At 41.3% G+C, this 22,474-nt stretch overlaps 1 protein-coding gene across 2 annotated transcripts in view; it reads left to right on the forward strand.

Moving 5' to 3' along the window:
* Positions 1-917: 917 nt before the first annotated feature.
* Positions 918-22,474, forward strand: part of Atg4c (autophagy related 4C cysteine peptidase) — a 73,187-nt gene continuing 51,630 nt past the window's right edge. The window contains exons 1-2 of one of the 2 annotated variants that reach the window (XM_031377921.1): positions 918-1,284; positions 20,460-20,594. In XM_031377921.1, coding sequence (XP_031233781.1) covers positions 20,519-20,594 — 76 coding nt within the window. In that variant the 5' untranslated portion in view covers positions 918-1,284; positions 20,460-20,518. The remainder of the gene's footprint in view (positions 1,285-20,459; positions 20,595-22,474) is intronic. The other variant, XM_031377922.1, reaches the window with a different exon arrangement.

The following is a 22,474-nucleotide window of genomic DNA, read 5'->3' on the forward strand; positions in this document are numbered from 1 at the left end:
GACCACATCCTGTAAGCAAGTCTAATAAATCCCCTTCTAATATATCCTCATCTTACCGGTCCTGTTTCTTAGAGAACCCTCATACAAGTCCTTAGAGAAGTTATGAAAAGGCTCGGGACAGCTTGTGAGATCTGTATGATCTCCTCTCTAAGTCCTCAGAAAGGGTTCTGCATTTCAAAATATGAAACAAACTATCCAAGCATAAAGGAGCAGATACTTTGTTATCTATGCTAATGATGCCCCTCTGGTTGCCTTGTTATGCTGGTTGCCGTGTTAACCCCTGCACGGATTACTTGGCTGTCTCACCTGGCTGGTGAATAAGTTGCACTAGTAATTCTAGGCAACTGTTTTCGTGAGAATAACATGAAATAATTTCCCCAGTATTATAGCACAGGTCTCTTATTCCAACACTAGAGAGTTGAGAAAAGGTAGTGAGTTCTGGGTCAGTCTGGCTGTATTGCAAGTCCCTATCTTCAAACAAAACAGCACTTAATTCTAATCGTGAAACACAATTAAAATTCAAAGAACATATTTTGTATTCCAGAAGGCTTTCATTCTCTTGCTGTTTAACTGTCCTGTAGCAGAGATTGTTGATTTTTTTTCCTTGTAGTTTCTGCTCTTATTTCTTATGCATTTCACCAACAGTCTGCGTTACTGAAAACAATGTATTAATATAATTACATGTTGACATCATTTAGTATTTCTCTCCGCATTTTTAAAAAGGCAGGTCTTGTACTACAATTCCTGATAAGAATCTGAATGTGAAAAGTGAATGCACATGTCCCTAGATGCCCCACCAGGATGTAATCAATATCCTATACCACAGCTTGCCTTGGAGTAGACAAGACTTAGTATTTTAATACGAGTGGGTTGGGTCTTAAGGAGCTCTGTGCATGCTGGATCTTGTAGTCCCGAGCCCGCAGACGCTCCCGATGCGTGGCGGCCAGTAGCTGAAGTCCAGTAGTTACAGCTACGGGGGGCAGCTGTAATTCTAACAAGGGCCTGTGGCTCACAAATGCACCGCTCTAGGCTCCGAGCTTGCAGCCCGGGAGCTTAGGGTCTCAGACAGGGCTTCCTGCCGGACTGCGGCCCGCGGAGGCGTCGGTGTCCTGTGCTACGGTGGCCGCGCAGGGCCGCGTGCCGCACGTCCTGCGGTGCGTACGCGCTGTTCCGAGCGGCTGCTGGAGCCGAAGCGCGTCCTGGTGTGGGGACTCCTGCGCGGCTGTACAGTTATCCAGTCCTGTGTCGCTGAGGGGTCGGCTTGAGGCTGGCGGAGTGGAGAAGGTTGGAGCTTGGTGTTTGTAGTCTACGAATGGCCGGTTCTAGGGGGCCCTGCCCTTGGTGCAGACCCGTGGCCAACCGTCTGGGTTCCTGGAGGGTTTTGGAGCTCCTCTCGATTCTGCTTCCTCCTGCGGGTTATCTTCTATCTCCTCCTAGCCCTTTGAACTTGTATGCCTTCCAGTGGCCGGCTGTTCTTTCCTTCTTGACCAGGAGAGGTTTTCTCCCTAGCCGCCTTATCCCATTGACTCTTACTGTGACACTGTTCTTAACTGCCCAGTTTCTCTTTATTTAAAACAAAAAAGTGTATGTGTGGGAAATCTTAGATCTCAATCTGCCCATCTGTAGCCTCGTTGGGTTGTTTGTAACGGCAATCTGTAGCACTATATACCCTGGCTGTGTTAATCATGCTGACTTCATAGACCGGCTTTTGCTCATTCTCACGTGCCCACCCACATCTGAAGGGTTATTGAAGTCAGAATACAATCTTCCGTGGGGTCAGCTCAGCATGACTCTGCTTGAGTTTATATTTCTCAGGGTTTTTGTCATATATAAATATATATATACATATATACGTGTATATATATATACACGTATATATATGTGTGTGTGTATATATATATACATACATTGATATATGTATATATCAATGTAATCAATATATATTGATTACTTTTCCACATGGGGTTCATTGTGACCTCGGAGCTAAGAATATATTGTTTTATGGCTTTTGTTTGTTTGTTTGTTTGTTTGGTTTTTCGAGACAGGGTTTCTCTGTGTAGCCTTGGCTGTCCTGAAACTCACTCTGTAGACCAGGATGGCCTCGAACTCAGAAATCCGCCTTCCTCTGCCTCCCAAGTGCTGGGATTAAAGGCATGTGCCACCACTGCCCGGCTGTTTTATGGCTTTTTAATATTTGAATTACTTAGGTGAAGATTTCCTTTGATTTGTTTACCTTTTCTGACCTTACATTCCCTTGGGAGTTTGAAATTGACTTTGTGTCAGCTGATAGCAGATAGACACAAAGGAGTGATCTTTTCTGCTTGCTGTTTGTGGTTTTTAATTGGATTATGAGTCTTTGGAAGTGCCCAGAGGGATTGGAAAGGCTTTGAAATATATTTTCTGAGTTTCAAGTTATAAAGCTTTTTTATTTCCAAACAGGAAAGAGTCCTAATTAGTCTAGTGTCAGACTAATTGACTGATTGACCTGCCATAAGAATTTGAGAATTGAAGTTAAAAACTGGGCAATTTGAGGGATTGTATACATTAGTAAAATGAGTTTACAGACCACTTAATTGATGCTTTTTCTATAAATGGGATGCATATATATATATATATATATATTAAAAACGAATATTTTGTTATGTGAGTGTTTTTCTATACATATGTCTGTTCATCATGTGTATGCCTGGTGCCGCTGAGTCCGAAGAGGGCATCTGATCTCTAGGAACTGGAGTTGCAGATGATTTTGGGCTACCTTGTGGGTGCTGGCAATCGAACCAAAGCTATCTACAAGAATAGCCAATGCTGGTCACTGCTGAGCCAACTCTAGCCCGGATACAAATACCTTGAAAAATGTTTTGTGAAACTCCTTTTTGAAGCTTTGTTCTTAGTAGTCTGATAGCATTGGTCAACACTTTTGTATTACTAGTTGGTAATGTTACACACAGAGATATTTTGTGTCTTATTTTCTGGGAACCCTGTAATTTAAGTGACTTTTGCAGCTGCCCTTCTAATTATTGTGTTACAGTGTTTCTAATACTGCTTTGTTTTGTTTTAAAACTGTCTAACCATGCAACCTGGGCTGACTCCAACTCTGTCTTTCCACCTCAGTGTCCATCCAGAGTGCTGGGTTTACAGGCCTGTGTCCAATGCCATTCTTCTTTAAGAGATACAATCTATAACTATCAATAAAATGAAAACATATGCTTCTGAGTTGGGATTATTTCTATTCAATCTGAAATACTTTGAGTTATGTTTATGGATTATAAACATATAATATTTTAGAATTGGTGCATGGCTGTAATTCCAGCTCTCAGGAGGCTCATGCAGGAGGAGTTCCATGAGTTTGAGGCCAGGCTGGGGTACATAGTTTGTTCTAGGTCAGCTTGGGCCATAGAGTGAAACTCTATCTCCAAACATAACAAGACAAATAAACCCTAAACCACCAAACAAACAAAAAATGACCTCCACAAACAAACAAAATCCAACACATTCATTTTCAGAATTCATTTATTGATAAAATTTTTTATTGGAAAAGAAGCTACATAACTACATAATTTTAAAATATATTTTCCTGAGAGTTCTGATTTTCAAGTTGACTTTTTCCTGAGCTTTTAGTCACTTTCTAGGCAGTTATTGGATTCTTACTGTTTAATGACATGATGACATCATTGATCAGACCACCTTGCCTCCATGACTCATCTTTGTACTGTAGAATTTCAAAGTATCATCTTCACATTATATGAACTCAGTAAGCTATTATTATCGATGTTTTGCAAATGGAGAAACTAAAGCTCAAAGAGTTTAAGTCCAGTTCTTTCTTTTTAAAAAATAAATGAGTACACTATAGCTGTCTTCAGACACACCAGAAGAGGGCATCAGATCCCATTACAGATGGTTGTGAGCCACCATGTGGGTGCTAGAAATTGTACTCAGGACCTCCGGAAGAGCAGTCAGTGCTCTTAGTCACTGAGCCATCTCTCCAGCCCCAAGTCCAAGTCTTTTTGCCGCTTCTCCACGCATCAAAGCTGTGAGGATTTGTTCTTTATCTTGGGATGCATAAAGAGCAACAGTTCAGCCAATATGTGCTAAGGGGCCATTTTATATCTATCCATTTCTATCTTTCTGTTTGTATTTCCACCTATCGATCTGATATCTATTCATCCATATTTAACATCTATTTATCCTTCTATCTATGTATTTATCATCTACCTATCATCTACTGTCCTGTGATGAGATTTCATCCATATCTTAAGTAATGGGCAGAGATTGCTTTAAGTAAAAGGTATGAGGAAAGTGCTTGCAGGTAGAAGCATTACGTGAACAGTTCCCTAAAGCTGAATTGTAGAGGCTAGAGAGCCATGGGGCTGCTTTGCCCTGTCAGCCATCATGCACTTAGCAGGTACACAATGCCTGCACTCAAAGGAAACATTTTTTGTGAAGCAGTGGCAAGAGCTCAGATGTGAAGTGCTGAGCTGCATAGTTCCTAAGTGATTACATTGAGAATGGAAGGACTCTGAGAGCTGCTGGTGGGGAGGACCTGTATCATGTGTTTGCTGTTGAATTGTGGGGATGGGCTAGCAGCCTAGAGACCAGGATAGCTGGTCGTCAGGTTTGAAGAAGTAGACCAGGTAGGCGACTTGCAGATTCACTTGTTTTTAATCAAATCATAGGACTTGTATAATTTTCAAAATTTACTATTTTGTGAGTTACCATCAATTAAACAGGCTAGGATTATCAATTATATGGTATGGTTTGGTTTCAGAGTTAAGTTGCAAAATTCTGTTACCAGAATTTATGTCATTAGGTATTCCTTATGTTGGAAAGTGAGCCTTATAACCACTTTATTTTTGTTTTTAGGACTATTTACGAACCCATTTGTAGTCTTTATCTCACATATAACTTTTATTTGTTAACTAGGCATTCTTCTAGGTCACAGTGTAGTGAGCGTCCTAGTTAGGGTTTCTATGGCTGTGATAAAACACCAGGACCAGAAGCGAGTTGGAGAGAAAAGCGCTTATTTAACTTACACTTCTACATTGTGATCCATCATTAACAGAACCCGGAGGCAGGAACTGATGCAGAGGCCATGAAGGAGTGCTGCTTTCTGCAATGCTCATCATGCCTTGTTCAGTCTGCTTCCTTGTAGAACCAAGGACCACTAACCTAGGGATGGCACCACGCACAGTGGGCTTGGGCCTCTCCCATCAGTCACTAATTAAGAAAATGCCCTTTAGCTGGATGCCTTATAAAGGCATCTTCTCAACTGAGGTTCCCTCCTTTCAGATAACTCTAGCTCGTGTCAAGTTGACATAGAACTAGCCAGCACAGCGAGTAAAATAGTCTATCACAATCAAACTGTCTGTGTAATATAGAAGGCAAGCGTACACCAGATAGTCAAATTTGAAGTTACCGCTATGTCAAATGCTCTACAAAAGGACTTGGCGCTCTTTATTCTGAGGTAATTTAGACTGAAGGTGGGAGAGTCCAGTAAGGAGAGAGTCAGAATAGGCTACATGTGGGATGAGACTATCTGGAGAAGGTAGTCAAGGCAGAAGCCAATGGATGTGAGAGGTGAGGGAGATGTTGTCACTGACTACCCCTAGGCAGTTAGTTCTAAGACAAACGTCTTGTGACGATAGATCAGGCTTCTAGGCATACACCTTTCTTTTTAGTATTTTTATTGTGGTGCAGTGATATTATAGATTTATTTTTTTAGTTAAATTTATTCTTGTGTGTCATTGCTTATGGTGTGTGTGTGTCTGTGTGTGTGTGTCTGTGTCTGTAAGATGTTGTCTCATTATCTCACTATATAGCCAGGCCTGGAACTTATTGTGTTCCATTGTGTAAACCAGAATGGCCTCAAGCCCTTGGAGATTGGCCTGCTTCTGCCTCCTGAGTTTAGTATATTTGAATAATGGAATATCATTCAGATTCTTTTGGTATCTTTTATCTTTGAATGCAAAAGGGTAGGGCTATAGGTGAAAGCATTTGGAAATGCATTGGCATCTGTTTTGAATCTGCATGTGACATATTAAAACCATTTTTACAGTAGTGTGAGCTTGAATGTAACATCCTCCCCCACACCCTCTGCAGGCTTATAGGGAGTGGCATTATTTGAAAGGATTAGGACACATGGTTTCAAATGCTCAAACCTGGCCTGGCCTGATGTTTCTCTCTCTGCCCGTGGGTCCACATGTAGAACTCTCTCAGCTACCTCTCCAGCACCATGTCTGCCTGTGTGTCACCATGCTTCCCACCTTGACAATAATGGACCAAACCTCTGAAAACATAAGTCATCCCCAAAGAAATATTTTTTTAAAAGATTTATTTATTATATATAAGTACACTGTAGCTGTCTTCAGACACACCAGAAGAGGGCATCAGATCTCATTACAAATGGTTGTGAACCACCATGTGGTTGCTGGGAATTGAACTCAGGACCTTCGGAAGAGCAGTCAGCCCCCCCCCCCAAGAAATATTTTTGTTTATAAAAGTTACTGTGGTGATGGTGTCTCTTCACAGCAATAAAATCCTAGCTAAGTCACTGAGTGGTACCTTATTAAATAATTTTGTTTTTTTGTTTTTTTGGTTTTTTTTTTGGTTTGAAATATTTGGCAGTAAATAGGGCATCTGGCTAAATTCTAACTTCACTTACTTGGTCCATATATGCATACACATGTACATAGAACAATACAGACATGCCCTTTTCCTTCAGAACCTCTCAATTGTGTGCTTTTTGGTGGGTACTGATCAGTCCAGTCAGTTTAGATTTCATATTTCACAGTATGACATATGACAAAGTACTTGGGCTTTGGAGTCAGTATAGTCGAATTCAGCGTGTCTTGTTATGCACTAGAGTACATCTACACAGAGTTGTGCAGAACAGCAGAGACACAGACTAGGAGAGCTGGCCTTATCCTTGGCATAAGGGTCCGGAGAGATACTATGTGTCCTGGCTCCCCAGCGTCCCTGGTGCAGTTTCGGTGACATTAGGAGGTGTATCCTGAGATCACATGACTTGGGTGACAGGGCTTTAGTTGTATTGCTTGGTAGTTGTATTTGGCTTTGGAGGAAATGGAATCTAACCTAGCTTTTTATGTTCATTATGGTCCCGAGATGACTTAGCGCAGGGTTCTCAGGCAAGTGTCCGACTGGTTTGTGATTACTTACCAAGTGTGAGAATGTCATTCCTGTGAGCCCTCATGGGTAGAGGAGGAAGTAGTTAAGCTGCTCTCAGGTCAGCCTAATTTCTACCTTTTCCTCGAAGCCCAGGCTCAGGTTGCTAGCTGTTAACACTATCCCTCATCTGAGCTTTGTTATTGTGGATGTACTTTCAGCATTTACAGGTACATAGATGCTTCCTTCTTATTGGGCTATTAAGAAGTAAGATGACACCATGACGATACATCCCTCCAAAGCACTTCCTCATGCAGGTTTAGTAACTAGGTCATTTTCTTGCAACCCAGTCACCATTAGTATACCATAACACCCTAACCTTAATGCTATCTATTGCATCATCGATATTCAAAAGCCTGATTTTCCCAAACAAGACAACAATATTATCATAGTTTAAAAATAATAAATAATAAGAATATATTGGGTTGTCATATTTCTGTTTTCTTTTCTCTTTCTCTTTCTCTTTGTGCTGCTGGAACTCAGACCTAGAGCATCTGGCCCTGTACATGTGGAGCTGCTTCTCTTCCATTAGCTTCTCCCCACCCCTCGCTCTTTTCTTTTATAGAGAACATCTTCTCCCCCTCTCCTGCTCCCTCCCTCCTTCCCTTCTGTCCTTATCTTTAAAGGCAGTCGATGTTTTTTTGAGTACAAACCAATAATTTTTGCAGAGTACCTCACAGAATTGATAAGATTGATCATTTCCTATCAATTAGGTTTTGGGTGTCCTGGTAAGTTTTATTGTCACCTGGGAGGAGGAAAACTCAGTTGAGGGGTTTCCTTCAACAGACTGACCTGTGGGCATGGGTAGGAGGTTTCCTTGGTTGATAATTGATGCGGGAGAACCCATCCCACTGGGTAGTGCTACTGTTGGGCAGGTATTTGTGTGGTGTGTGGAGAAGCAAGCCAGTGATCGGTGTTCATGATTTCTGCTTTAGTTCCCACCTCCTGGTTTAGTTTCCACCTGCCTTCAGCTGCTGCCTTGACTTTCCTCCATGATTTAAGAATTCTTGAAATCATTTTTGCTGTGCATTATAATCTGTTACCATCACTCTGCTTTTTTTTTTTTTTTAGATTTTTAAAAATGAGTGCTTTATTTACATGTGTGTCTATGCACTATGCATGCAGTGTCCTCTGAGGTCAGAATAGTGTGTCAGGTCCACTGTCAGGTGTAACTCCTGACACTGGAGTTACAGATGGTTGAGAGCCACCATGTGGATGCCGGGAGTCTGGGTCCTCTGGAAGAGCAGCCAGTGCTTTCTTAACCACGGAGCCATCTCTCTAGCCCCACCATCTTTTTGTCAGTTTTGTTTTGTCTGTTTTGTTAATAAGTTATCTCAGATGTGGTCATTGGCAGCTTCCAAGCTGTTCCCATTTCCTTTGGATACGTACTCATCGGTTGTTGAGTATTTTGTTACACTTTTGCACTATAAGATATTCTGTGCTCATCTGGTCCAGTGTCTGCTGGAATTCTAGAATCAGCTATTTATCCATAAAGTCTTGGATTATTTACTGTGAGTGGATACTTAGAGAGCAAATTTTGCATGTTGAATATGCTACTGGTATTTTTGTTTCTAAGCCTTTTAAATAGGTCCTACATAGCCACCCATCTCTACTCTTTTAAAAAGAAACCATGGGTTCATAGAGTGAGTACCTTCTGTTCAAGTTCATTATTGAAGAATTCTCTTCATTTCTTCAGTTCATCTCTCTCTCTCTCCATATATATATGTGTGTGTATATATATAATATATGCACATATTATATATGTTATTATTATTTTAGCATAGGGAGAACTGGGCTTCTCAAATGTATCAACATATATACTTATCCATTCTATTCTGTAACATACATATATAAGGTTTTAAGATTACTAGCTCATCATTGTGTCCAACAACACATCTAGGAAATAAAGGTTACTATGCCATCTTATGACCCTAGACTATGTTCTACTAAAGGTATTGTATTCAAAGTTATATTATCAATTTATCTAGTAAAATACTTTTTAATAGATTATAAAATCAGTCATCTATAAAACTACTAAGGTAGATGTTATAATGTAAACTTTATCATAGTATTCAGTTATAGAGAATCTAGGAGCAGTTATTTTCAGTGAAGAACATGTAGTTTATAGTTGTTTTTACCTTTGTAAGGATTCAAACTTGGTATATTTCATAATTGCTGCAATATTATTTAAAATTAAGAATCATTAAAAAAACCAACATTTTCTATTTGTAAGGCAAAGTGATTGAAACAATGTTTTTCTTGGGAGAAATGACACATTTCAGGCATCACTGTTTAACAATGGATGCAATTGTTGAGGATACTAACACATTCCTGAGTGTTATGTGTAGTGTTTTCCTGCATTATGTTCAGAATAGAAAGATGCGTTTGTATGCCTTTGGCCATTGTATCTGAATAGTGCAGTTGTAACTGTGTTTGCTCTATGATACTGTTTGTGTATATGTTCTCACTGCGAAGGGGAAATATTTATGTTCTCTCATGCTTTTTGTCTCTGTGTGATACATGACCATTCAGTGGTGTGCCTTTAGTATATAATGTAGGTAAAGGCAGGAGCTGAGTTTCATGACTTGAATTATTCCCTTAGTGCTTTGCTTCTCAAATTATTTGGTGAATGAGCAGATATTTTGTGTTTAAATGGTATATAGTTACTGCCCTCAACACCTGTGTAGTTTTTCTTGCTAAAAGTGACCAATGAAAGATGACTTGGGAAAGAGTTTATCCATATTTCTTACAAATTTCAAACTCACTGTCTATTTCATATAAAAATTTTATCTATCATCTATCTATCTATCTATCTCTATCTATCTATCTATCTATCTATCTATCTATCTATCTATCTATCTATCTATCTACCTATCTATCTATGAATGAGTTTTTCCTGCATGTTAATCTGTGCACTACCTGCATGATTTGTGCCTTAGGAGGCCAGAATATGGTGTTGGATTCCTGGGATTAGAGTTATAGATGGTCGTGAGCTGGGTCCTCTGCAAGAGCAGCCAGTGCTCCTAACCATTGAGCCACGCCCCCAGCCCCTCACTATATCTTGTTTTGAACTTAGCTTTCTCCACTTGGTTTCTTATTTCTGTGTGACCATTGTCCTTCTAGTTGTCAGATCTTTGTGTTATTTAGGACTCTGTCTTACATGTACGTCCCTTTGTGACCTATTCTTGCTGTGCTGTCAGTCAGTTTCAGTGTTTGAGCTTTCGGTTGGCATCCCATTTCTATCCCTTCATCAGTACTGTCTGTGGTCAGGCCTTCATTATATTGTCTACAGCCTTCTGATCCATTAAAGGAACTGGGGCTCATCATGTGGAAAAGAGAAGATTGGATGGGATTAGGTAGGGTGTTTTAAACTATCAGCTGGAGACTGCATGTGGGGGTAGAGGCAGGTGGGGATCTTTGTGAGTCAGAGGCCAGCCGGGTCTACATAGCAAGTTTCCAGGACAGCCAGGAGGATTACAGAGAGACCCTGTCTCAAAAACAAAACCAAAAAAACTACCACCACCACCACCAAAACTACAAAACACCAACCCAAAACCTAAACAAAACAAAAAGCAAATTAAACACACACATGCACATGCACACGCACACGCACACGCACACACACACACACACACTAGCTGGGATTTCAAATTGAAGAAGAATTAGTTTCTGTGGACTGAAACATGACCAGTTATTGGAAGTCATAGGGGAGAATTCTGGTTCCATATTACATGATTTCTGGAGACTGAATTTAGGTTCTCACTGACAGACAAGCAATTTATGAATGAAGTCATCTCCCTAGCCCACCATATACCATCTTTCAAGGAAATGTAGTTGTTAACCATGAGCAAATATCCTGAAGTTAACATGAATTCTCTAGAATAGTTCACAGGACAATGAACAGTTTAAAACAGCTTTGGGCCTTTATGGTTGTAACTGTATTTTGGGTTTTGTATAGTACTCATTAAGTACCTTGATCTGGGAGTGTTCACTCAGAGGCTAAGGAAGTGTGGCTGGCAAGGGTGTTGCAAAGGAGTGCTCATTTCTGTGTGTTAATGCTGGGTTCTTGATTAGGGTAATGATTTGTGATGGGTGAGCATGAACCAGAAGGCAGATTGGGGGTTTTGCAATTTGAATGGGATCTATTTAAAGCCTTTTGTACTTCACATTTTCTTTTGCTACTCTTTTCTACCACGCATCAATGGTTAAGAGAAATCCCTGATGGCCTGGAGTGTATCACACAAGGGCCAGTGATTGAATGCTACTCATGATTTTAGCGCTGCCTAGTTATTAGATATTCTGTAAGTTCCTTTTGAGTCTGGAGATTTACTTGAACTTTAGTTCTTACAATGTTGATTTTTATGTATAGACTGAATATTTAGCAGCTGCATTTTTAAGTATAAAATCTTGAAGTGTTTGTAGTTGACTTGATCAGATGTTACTGAGATCCTGACATAACATTTATTAACCAACATGTAGTAAATACTAAGTAGATATTGGAGATAAAATGAAGACAATAAAGCTATCTTCAGATTGTCCAGCTATTAATAACTTTTTTTCCCCTCAAGGCAAGGTTTCTCTGTGTAGCCTTGGGTGTCTTTTTAGTGTTTTGATGGAAAGACCACTACTTATGTTTTCCTTTTTAGGATTCATATTATTTTCATTTTACATATAGGAGTGTTTGCCTATACGTATGTATGTTTGCCATGTATGTGCCTAGTACCCTCAAAAGCAAGAAGAGAGCATTGGATCCCTGGACCTTGAGTTACGGGTGTTTCTGAGCTACCATGTAGGTGCTAGGAATCCAACCCAGGTCCTCTGGAAGAGCAGCAAGTGTTCTTAATTGATGAGGCATCTCTCCAGCCCTTACGAACTCTTTTAAAAGTATTTATTTGTATTTTGTGTGTATGTGTGTGTCTGCTTGTCTGTATGTGTACCACATGCACATGGCTATGGAAGCCAGAAGAGGGTGTCAGACTCCCAGGAACTTGAGTTAAAGATGGTTTGCAGCTGCCCACTGTGGGTACTGGGAACTGAATCTGGGTCTTCTGCAAGAGCATCAAGTGCTCTTAACCTCTGAGCCATCTCTTCAGCTTCCTCGTTAATATTCTTCTAACAACTTTCAAGTAAACCATTAGGTTCATTTCAGTCCGTGTGTCCCACACAGGGTGGTTATGATGATGACTTTGCACAGCCTGTGAGCATGACATGGACAGTGCAGCACAGGTGTGCAGCTGAGCCACAAGACAGGTGTGTGTGTGGACAATGAGGCACAGGTGTGTACCTGAGCCACAAGACAGGTGTGTGTGGACAGTGCAACACAGGTGTGCACCTGAGCCACAAGACAGGTAGGTGTGTGTGTGTGTAGACAAGGCAGCACAGGTGTGAAGCTGAGTCACAAGACAGATGTGTGTGTGGACAGTGCAGCACAGGTGTGCAGCTGAGCCACAAGACAGGTGTGTGTGTGGACAGTGCAACACAGGTGTGCAGCTGAGCCACAAGACAGGTGTGTGTGTGAACAGTGCAGCACAGGTGTGCACCTGAGCCACAAGACAGGTAGGTGTGTATGTGTGGATAGTGTAACACACGTGTGCATCTGAGCCACAAGACAGGTGTGTGTGTGGACAATGCGGCACAGGTGTGCACCTGAGCCACAAGACATGTGTGGGAAATGTGCTTTTGCTCTGGACTTTGATTCCTCTCTACCATTTGGTTTTAAGATGAAGATGTTTGAGTATTGCATTTCATTTAGGTTATCATTATGAAAAAGAGCTGTGTATCAACAAAATGTTTTTAAGTGGACGATATGAGGAAAAATTCCAACAGAGATGATTGGCAAGGAGTAGAAGTGGGTGCAATGTGAGTATCTCTATAAATAAAAAACTTAGATGGAGAGAGAGATTAGGAAGCAGAGATGATAGCTGAGAAGGGATTGCTAGGTATTAAAAATATAGGCATGTAAGGCTCGAAGAATTTACTAGATGCATCCTTGGGGCAAAACTGTTAATTCTTTTTGCTATTGGTCTTTCATTGTTTTCTAAGATTGTTCTGAGGATACAAGTCCTCCCTGTCTTGTGTTGGAATTTTTTTTCTTTTAAAATTTAAAAAAAAAATTGTTTCAGTGCCTTCAGCTTGTCCATTAGCTCTGAGAGGAAACGGCTGCTGTGGCTATTAACACCCCTGCCTCTTAAGCATGCTGGACTCTAAGGTGTCACTTAAGGAGGATTTACATTTTCTAGAGTTTAAGCTTAGAGCATAAAAATAGCTGATTGGCAGGTGCGGGAGGGAGTACAAGTGGGTGCAATGTGAGTATCTCTATAAATACAAAACTGAGATGAAGAGAGATTAGGAAGCAGAGATGATAACTGAGAAGGGATTGCTAGGTATTAATAAAAATATAGGCATGTAAGGCTCGAGCATGAAGAGATGGCTTAAGAGGTAAGAGCATATACTGGTCTTGCAGAGGACTCAAGTTCTGTTCCCACCACCCACACTGTCTAGCTCACAATCGCCTGGACCTCCACCTCCAGGAAGATCCGATGCCTCTGGCCTCCACAGGCTCCTGCACTCATGTGTGTGCATACTGCCCCACCCCATGTATGATAATTAAAAAAAATAAAAACATCTTTAAAAATATGTGCACAGAAATGGTGCTAATGAATGAAAAACTTGGGGCAGACTTTACTATTCATTTTATTTTTTTATTTTTTTTATTATTTTTTTTCAGTTTTGTTTTTATTTTTATTTATTTATTTTTTTTATTTACATGTAAATTTCTCCATTCCCAGTTTCCCCTCCAAAAAACAAAGAAACAAACAAAAACAACCAAAACAAACCCCTGTTGCCTCCCACTTCCCCATGTCTGCCACCCCACCCTCTCCCACTTTCTGGCCCTGGCATTCCCCTACACTGGGGCACAGAACTTTCACAGGGCGGAGCTCCTCTCCTCCTATTGATGATTGAATTTGCAATCCTCTACTATACACATGCTGCCTGAACAATCAGACCCCTCCATGTGCAGTCTTTGGTTGGTGGTTGAGCCCCTGGGAGCTCTGAGGGTACTACTTAGTTCATATTGTTGTTCGTCCTAAGGGGCTGCAAACCCCTCAGCTCCATTGGTCCTTTCTCCAACTCCTTCACTGGGGACCCTGTACTCAGTTCGATGGATGGCTGTGAGCCTCTACATCTGTGTTAGTCAGGTACTGTCAGAGCCTCTCAGGAGATAGCTATATTTAGGCTGGCTTGCCCTTCCTTCAGTTTAATGGTATAACAAAAAGCACATACATTCCAAATGAGGGCTGGTGAGGTGAGCCAGTGGGTCAAGTGGCTTGTTGTGCCAGCCTGATGTGAGTCTGATTCCCAGAACCCGCAGTAGAACTGACTCTCTCACCCCGTGACCCTCTGTGACACACTCTGTGGCACGCGTGGGTCCCCTCACCACCCATGCTCTGCTCACTCCCTCTCTTCCTCTCCTGTCTCCCTTTCCTCCCCTACAATATTAAAAAAACAAAATTTAAGATTTCTGAAGCAACCTTTGTATTTCGTTTTGCTACGAACACCTGTTGGGGAAGGCGCCCAGGTCTCTGCGCATGCGCACTGTGACTGCGCTGTATTTTGCAGTTATCTGGCAGCTGTGAAGTTGTTATTATTTTGATGCTTTTCCAGACAGAGTGTGTAACATCAACTATGTAGAATAAAAGTCAGTCTGAAGCAGGGCCAGTCAGGCCAGGCATTGCACACTAGAGGGAATGAAATACACGGGAAAGCGCCTATAACCTATTACCTAGGTTAATGAGGTGATTTTCCCCTTCTTTAAATCAATGTTTTTTGTTTTTTTTTTTTAAGATTTATTTATTTATTATATGTAAGTACACTGTAGCTGTCTTCAGACACTCCAGAAGAGGGCGTCAGATCTCATTATGGATGGTTGAGCCACTATGTGCTTGCTGGGATTTGAACTCAGGACCTTAGGAAGAGCAGTCAGTGCTCTTAACCACTGAGCCATCTCACTAGCCCTAAATCAATGTTTTAAGTAGCCTAGGCTGACCTTGAACTACTAACCCAGGTGGCCCTTCTGCTTTAGCCTTCAGAGAGGCTGGCGCTATAGGTGCGTGAAGCTTGCACAGACTGGTTTAAATTAATTTTTAAAATCTTGTCCAGACAGGGTAGCACATGCTGGTCTTCCCAGTACTCAGAAGGAAGGTAGTGAGTACCAGGCTGGCCTGGCTTCCAGAGTGGGACTCTACTGAAGCCAACAAAACCTAGGGAAGTCGCTAGAAAGGGAAATGGGGATGGTGAGAGAGTTCAAAATCTTACAGTCTGACAAATATTCAGTGTTTTTCTGAAAAAAGTATGTGTCTGCACAGTGTATGATTTGTGTGCTGAGAGTGTGGGGGTGTGCCCTCACAGAAGACAATTTTGGGGAGTTGGCTTTGGGGCCTGGAGTCAAACTTAGGCCCGCAGGTTTGCCCAGCAAGCACCTGTACTCACTCAGCTGTCTTGCTGGGCTCCCCCACCCTTATTTTAAGGTGAAACTAAATTAGAGAATTAACAAAAGAGAGCTCAGTAATTTTCTTTAATCTTGCCTGCCTGCATGGAAAGCACATATGGAAGCCAGGAGATGGTGCTGGATCCCCCGGAACTGGAGTTACAGATGGTTGTGAGCCAGCTATGGGTGCTGGGAACTGGAGTTACAGATGGTTGTGAGCCAGCTGTGGGTGCTGGGAACTGTGAGTTACAGATGGTTGTGAGCCAGCTGTGGGTGCTGGATCCCCTGAAACTGGAGTTACAGATGGTTGTGAGTCAGCTGTGGGTGCTGGGAACTGCTCCATAATAGAAGACAGTATTCTTAAGTGCTCAAGTCATCTCTCCAACTCCTGACTGGACTATTTTTAAGAAAAATAATCATAATAAACTGTTTAGAAAAATTAAAGAGTAGCTCTCAAGTTTTGTTACTTCAGAAGAGGGGGTTAGGAGAATGTTTTTGGAGGTGACACCCTGATTTTGGTCTCAAAGTTATGCCTGTTTTCAAGTCATTCGTGTGCATATTTTGGTATATAAAAAGAAAGGAAACTAATCGCAATCCTCTGTCACATCAGGGCTGACCCACAGTGAGGTACACTCAGCACTTCAAAGACTGCCTCAGTTGCTGTAGTAGACCTTTGAGGTGTTATGCGGTCCACTTACATTGGGAACACGAACTTAGTTTGACCCTGCCAGCAAGGTGGAGAAATTGCCCTTGTGATGGCTGGACTCAGTCAGACCACTGTCTCCTTAGAGCAGAAGCTGGTCAGCTACTGGGAAGCCCCTAGCCTTCCTAGGGGCTGGGATCTTGGGCTTAGTTTCCCACTGTGATTAAATGGAGTCTGAAAGCAGAATGATAATACTTAGGACAAGTTCCTTTTGCTCTTTCCTAACAGAGGTTAAGGAACACAGAACTGTTCTGTTTAGAGATTAGAACTATTTATTTGCATATGAAAGCAAACCATTCACTTAGTCTTAACAGGAGAGTATTAAGAAGGAAGCACATTTAAATATCTTAAATACTTTTACTTTAAAAGTAGTCCAAGTTCAACTATAATTTTTTCTTAGGTTCTGATCATGTTTCTACTTTAAGAAGAAAAAGTTATTTCTAATCGTGTGCAACACAAGCTTTAAAGAGAGCTAGTACAGATTTTTAAGAACAGTGAGAAATTGATGAAGGTCCTAAAGTACATGACACTAGCTAGCTATACATTAGGTTCTGATGTTCTGTTCTCCTTAGCAGGATACTTTGCAAACACAACTTTATGTAAATAGGGTTTAACTTTTATTGTTCTTGATTCAATTTGGAACTGAAATTCTCTCCAATCTATTATTACCATTTTTTTTTTTTTTTAGGCAGGGTCTCTCTGTGTAGTCCTGGTTATCCTAGACCTCACCAAGTTGCTCAAGCTGACCTCAAGCTCACAGAGATCTGGGTACCTCTGCCTCCCACGTGCCATCACGCCGTCACATCCAGCTCCTCGTATTAGTTTTGTGGCCAACAGTTGTACACAGTTTTGTAAAGCAATGGAATACCCACAGGCCAGGCCGGCCACACCTACTTGACAATGTATTATCTATCTCCCATTACATGCCATGTGTGCATCCAGCCTGGGCTCTGATCATGGACTGTGTGGACAGACATGTCTCCAGAGGTTTTTCACAGCTGCACTTTGCTTGTTTGAAGCTGACGTTTTTGTAGTTTGATTGCCAGGCTCATGGTTTTTAGCTTCAAAGGTGACTGAACGAGGATTCATTTTAACAGGTTTCAAAGTAGCAAGGTGCTGGTGCGTGCATGTGTGTGTGTGTGTGTGTGTGTGTGTGTGTGTGCGCGTGCATTCATTCATGCTTGTGTTTTTAGTTAGGTTTCTTATCACAGTGGTTAAGCACCAGGCTTTTGTCCTATTCACACTCTGCAGGGTGGCCTGCAGCTCACCTAGCCCAGGCTAACCCCCAACAGTGCTTTGTTCTGACCTCAGGGCTCTAGATAGTTCCCATTGCCTTGGGTTACTGTCAGTTTTCTTCATTTTCCCTTAAAGTAAGTGTCTTTTCAGTAGCTTAAAGCCAGGTTTCTTCAACTCTCCAAGATGTAGAGCTGGTAGGAGCAGCCTCCGTCTGATACCGTAGCTTTCAGTAGGTGCCCTTTAAAACTGGCCCACCACCAGGATTTATAACTTGCTTTTCAAAAATCCTGAACCTTGCGGGGCAGTGGTGGCGCACGCCTTTAATCCCAGCGCTTGGGAGGCAGAGGCTGGTGGATTTCTGAGTTCGAGGCCAGCCTGGTCTACAGAGTGAGTTCCAGGACAGAAACCCTGTCTCAAAAAAACAAAACAGAATAAAACAACAAAACAAACAAACAAACAAACAATCCTGAACCTCTGCCAGCCAGTCCTGGACTTCATTCTTCCGGTCAGACTCTCAGTGCTTTATAAATAAGGGGTTTATTGATAGAAAAGCAGCTGTGTATTTTTAGTTTTTGAAAAAAATTTGTGCGTGTGGGTGTTTTGCCTCCACTACGTGTATGCAGTCCTGTCAGAGTCAGAAGAGGGCATCTGGTCTCCTGGGTTTGGAGTTAGAGATGCTTGTGAGCCACACCATGGGTGCTGGGGTGTGCACCTGGATCCTCTGCTAGAGCATCCATCACTCTACTGTACTGGTTGTCAAGTTTTATCTCATTGATACCACTTGGTCTCAGGCTAGATTTCTCAAAGCATTTTCTGGCCTTTCCTTTATAATCACTTCAGAGGTCTCAGACCTTATTAATTTGGGCTGTATGTAGCATGTGGCAGAACACAGTGGTAGAGCATGTGGTGAGCGAGGCTACTCATCTCCTTGCTTCACTACTTTAGTTGGGGCGGGTTCTTAGTACCTACCAAACCAGGTGTTACGCTTGTATTTTATGTATTAACTTTTCACTTCAGCAGTTCGTTTTTGAGTAATTTGCTTATTTATTTATTTATTTAGCTTACGTGTGTATAGTACATGTGTAGAGGTCACAGGAAAACTCGCAGAAATACTTTTTGATCATCACCAATGTGGATTCTGGGAGTCAAATCCAGGTTGTCGGGCTTGGTAGCAAATGCCTTTTACCTGCTGAACATCTCACTAATTTTGTTATTTTAAAAGAGACTTAGCTAAGCATTTTGCCGTATTGCCTGTAATTCCAGATGAAGCTGAAAGGATTATGAGTTTTTAAAAACGTCATCTGGGTGTCAACAATTTAAATAATAAAAATAAATTACAAAGGTAAAGCTTTTATTTTTATAGAGATTTTCATGTAAAATATTATTGGCATTTTGTATGTGATTGACTTCCCCCATTTGAATATATTATTACTGATTTTTTTCTTCTTTTTGAGAAATTGTACTCAACCTTTTCCAATCTCTTCTCCAGGCTGCTGTGCTGTTAGAGTTAAACAATCAAACCCCACAGAATTTGACTTTTTAGACACAGCTGCTCCTGGTCTTCAGGGCCTGTGGACCCACTCCTTTAACCTTTTTTTTTGTTTTTGTTTTTTCGAGACAAGGTTTCTCTGTGTAGCCCTGGCTGTCCTGGAACTCACTCTGTAGATCAGGCTGGCCTTGAACTCAGAAATCCGCCTGCCTCTGCCTCCCAAGTGCTGGGACTAAAGGCGTGTGCCACCACACCCGGCCCTTAACCTTTTAACTTCACACACAGTTTTATGTTTCTTGTTCTGTTGACATATTTGCTTTTGGCATGTTCCTCTACCTTAGAGCTGTGATGTGTAGTCGCTAGCTTTTAGTTTATACCGTGAAATAGAATGGCGATACAGAATGAATGCCCGTATTCTCCAGTAGATACTTATGATCCCCAAAGCACTATGTCCTGTGTAGCAGTCTTTCCTTGAAGAGCAAAATGTGAGCTATCGTGAATAAACACAAACGTTTCCTGTTGTAATTTGCTCATCTCTCAGATTGTATCACGAGTCTCAACTTTCCTTCAGGTTACATTCATTCTTACTTAAAACCAAAAGCACTTTCTGTTGTCAGTTTAAGCCGTTCTTCCTTTTTAAGTGCTTCAGTATTGAGATAGGAAGATAATATAGGAAATGTAACACTTTCAAAAGCAAAGCAGACACAGTTACAGGGAAGCCAGGAGGACTTAGTCAGTGGAAGTTCCCGCAGTGGAAGGCAGCCCGCATCTCAGGAAGATTCTCACGCGGCTTCTGGGATTACAGTAGAGCCTTGAGCGTTCTTTCAAGCTTGAAAGCGGAGCTATGCTCTTCCGGCACTTTTTGAGTGCCTGAGGGGAATATGTTCACTTGTGAGCTATTGGGGATATTATTGTTTCACTTTATGTTAATTCTATTTTACACATTTTAATATTATGTGCTTTCTGTAGTTAAAATATTTATAGGCTATCATAGTCTAGAAAAAATGTGAAATGAAAACATTCTCTCTGTCCCATCCTTCTTTCCTTCCTTCCTTTGTTTCTGACAAGGCCATTGTAGCTCAGATTCAAACTCACTACATAACAGGAAAAACGTGAACTTCTGATCCTCGTGTCTTTCCCTTTAGAATGCTGGGATTCCAGATGTGCACCACTGTATTTATGCGGTGCTTGGAATTCAATCCACATTCTGTGTGTTCTAGGGAAGCACTCAACCAACTGAGCTATAGCCTCAGCTTGTTTTGCTTACTTTCAGTTTAAATTATATTTGATATTTTAAGTAACTTTAGCAGTATGGAACTATCTAATAGATGTTGATTACTTATTTGCTTATTTTTTTCTTTCAGTACATTGGATTTTCTAAAAGGATGGAATCAAGTGATGGCTTTTTCTTTAGAATTTGAATATGGAGGCTTCAGGAACAGATGAAGTTGACAAGCTAAAAACTAAATTTATATCTGCTTGGAACAATATGAAATATAGTAAGTATTGTGATTTAAGTATTGTATAAACTTACTTGAGAATGAAATACTTTATTATGTCTAGAATAGTCATGGAATATGAAAGGAATGTAAACAGTGCTGATAAGAATCTCTTGAAGACAGTGGAATAGGACTGGAGAGATGGCTCAGCGGTTAAGAGCACTGACTGCTCTTCTGGAGGTCCTGAGTTCAAATCCGAGCAACCACATGGTGGCTCATAACCATCCATAATGAGATCTGATGCCCTCTTCTGTGGTGTCTGAAGTCAGCTACAGTATACTTACATATAATAAATAAACAAATCTTAAACAAAACAAAAGAAAACCCAAAATGCCAAAGCTGGGCGGTGGTAGCGCACACCTTTGATCCCAGCACTTGGGAGGCAGAGGTAAGGGCTACACAGAGAAACCCTGTCTTGAAAACAACAACAACAACAACAAAAAGAAGGCAGTGGAACTAATCATAAACCTTACTTAGAGACTCAAATATTCTATATTGAAATGTGGGCATGGTAGCATATACCTGTACTCCCAACATTCTGGAGGTAGAGACAGGAGTTCAAGGCTAGCCTGGTCTGCATAGTGTGTTATCATAGTAAACACATACCATATATACTCCTAAGATACCCCTTTGGTCCCAGTTATTTTCCTTTTGAGATAAGGTCTCATTTAACTTTAGCCGTCCCTAACTATCTGACTCAGGTTAGTTTTGAACTCATGATCTTTCTCGGCCAGCTGAAGACTAAGGTTTCATGTGAGTGGCACCTGACTGGCCAGTCAGTTGTCCCTGATTATGCACTGTCTCACTGGGTGCCTTTGCCTGACATTTTGTTTGCTTTTCCATCAGTTAGTGTTGAGGCTCTGTGAGCAGTGTCGCTGTGGATGCTCTTGTTGCCGACTGTGTAGGTTTGTCATCAACTGTAGACCTAGAGGTTCAGTTTTCCAATTTTATTTCCCTTTTTCAAGGTTGCTCTGCTTGTTCTAGAACATGTATGTCTCCATATCAATTTGGCATTTTTCCTTCTGTGTAATCTAGTCCATTGGTAATAGTTTCTATGTGATTGATGGAGAAAGCCGATTTTACAAAGTGTCCTCTGTTTTCCACATGTGCTGTGGCGTGTGTGTCCCACTTACATATCCACACACAAATAATAAAGAAGTAATACAGTAAGTAAAAGGCTGTTATTTATGACTCTTATCTGTCAGCTCCCAGTCTGGCCTCAAACTCATGGAGATCCGCCTACCACTACCTCCCGAGTGCTGGGATTGAAGGTGTGTGACACCACACTTGGCTGTATAATTTTTTAAACATGATATTTTATTTCTTCTTTGAGAATTTCATACATGTGCGTAATATATTTTGATCCAGTTCACCTCCGGTCTCCCTCTCCAATTCTCTTTGGTTACTCATCTCTCTCCTTCCCCACTCCTTTTTTTTTTTAAATAATCCACTAAGTTCAGTTATTGTTGTGCCGTTCGTATATGCACAGATGTGCATGGTCAGCCTATGAGGAATCACAGCTCTGAAAAAAACCAACCATACACATTGCCTAGCAGCTGTAAACTCCTTAGCTGGGGGTGAGGGCTTTTGAGCTCTCCATGTGGAGTGGGGACTGCTGAGATCTTGGGAGGTGTTGTGCCCCAGCTACATCTGTTGTGAGGTTATGAGTGCAGTGGTTCTGCCATGTCTAAAAGATACTGTCTTGCCCTAGTCCTTCCCAATTTCTTCTCTTACAGCCTTTCTGTTCCTTCTTTAGTGATGTTTTTTGGGTGTTTTTGGAAAGGTGTGTGTGTGTGTGTGTGTGTGTGTGAAGGAAATTTACAAAATACTAGATTTCTATATGGCTTTTCCAAACATGTGTCAGTGCTAATTGCTGCTCC

The sequence above is a fragment of the Mastomys coucha genome, unplaced genomic scaffold (genome assembly GCF_008632895.1).
Source record: "Mastomys coucha isolate ucsf_1 unplaced genomic scaffold, UCSF_Mcou_1 pScaffold18, whole genome shotgun sequence".
NCBI classification, from domain to species: domain Eukaryota; kingdom Metazoa; phylum Chordata; class Mammalia; order Rodentia; family Muridae; genus Mastomys; species Mastomys coucha.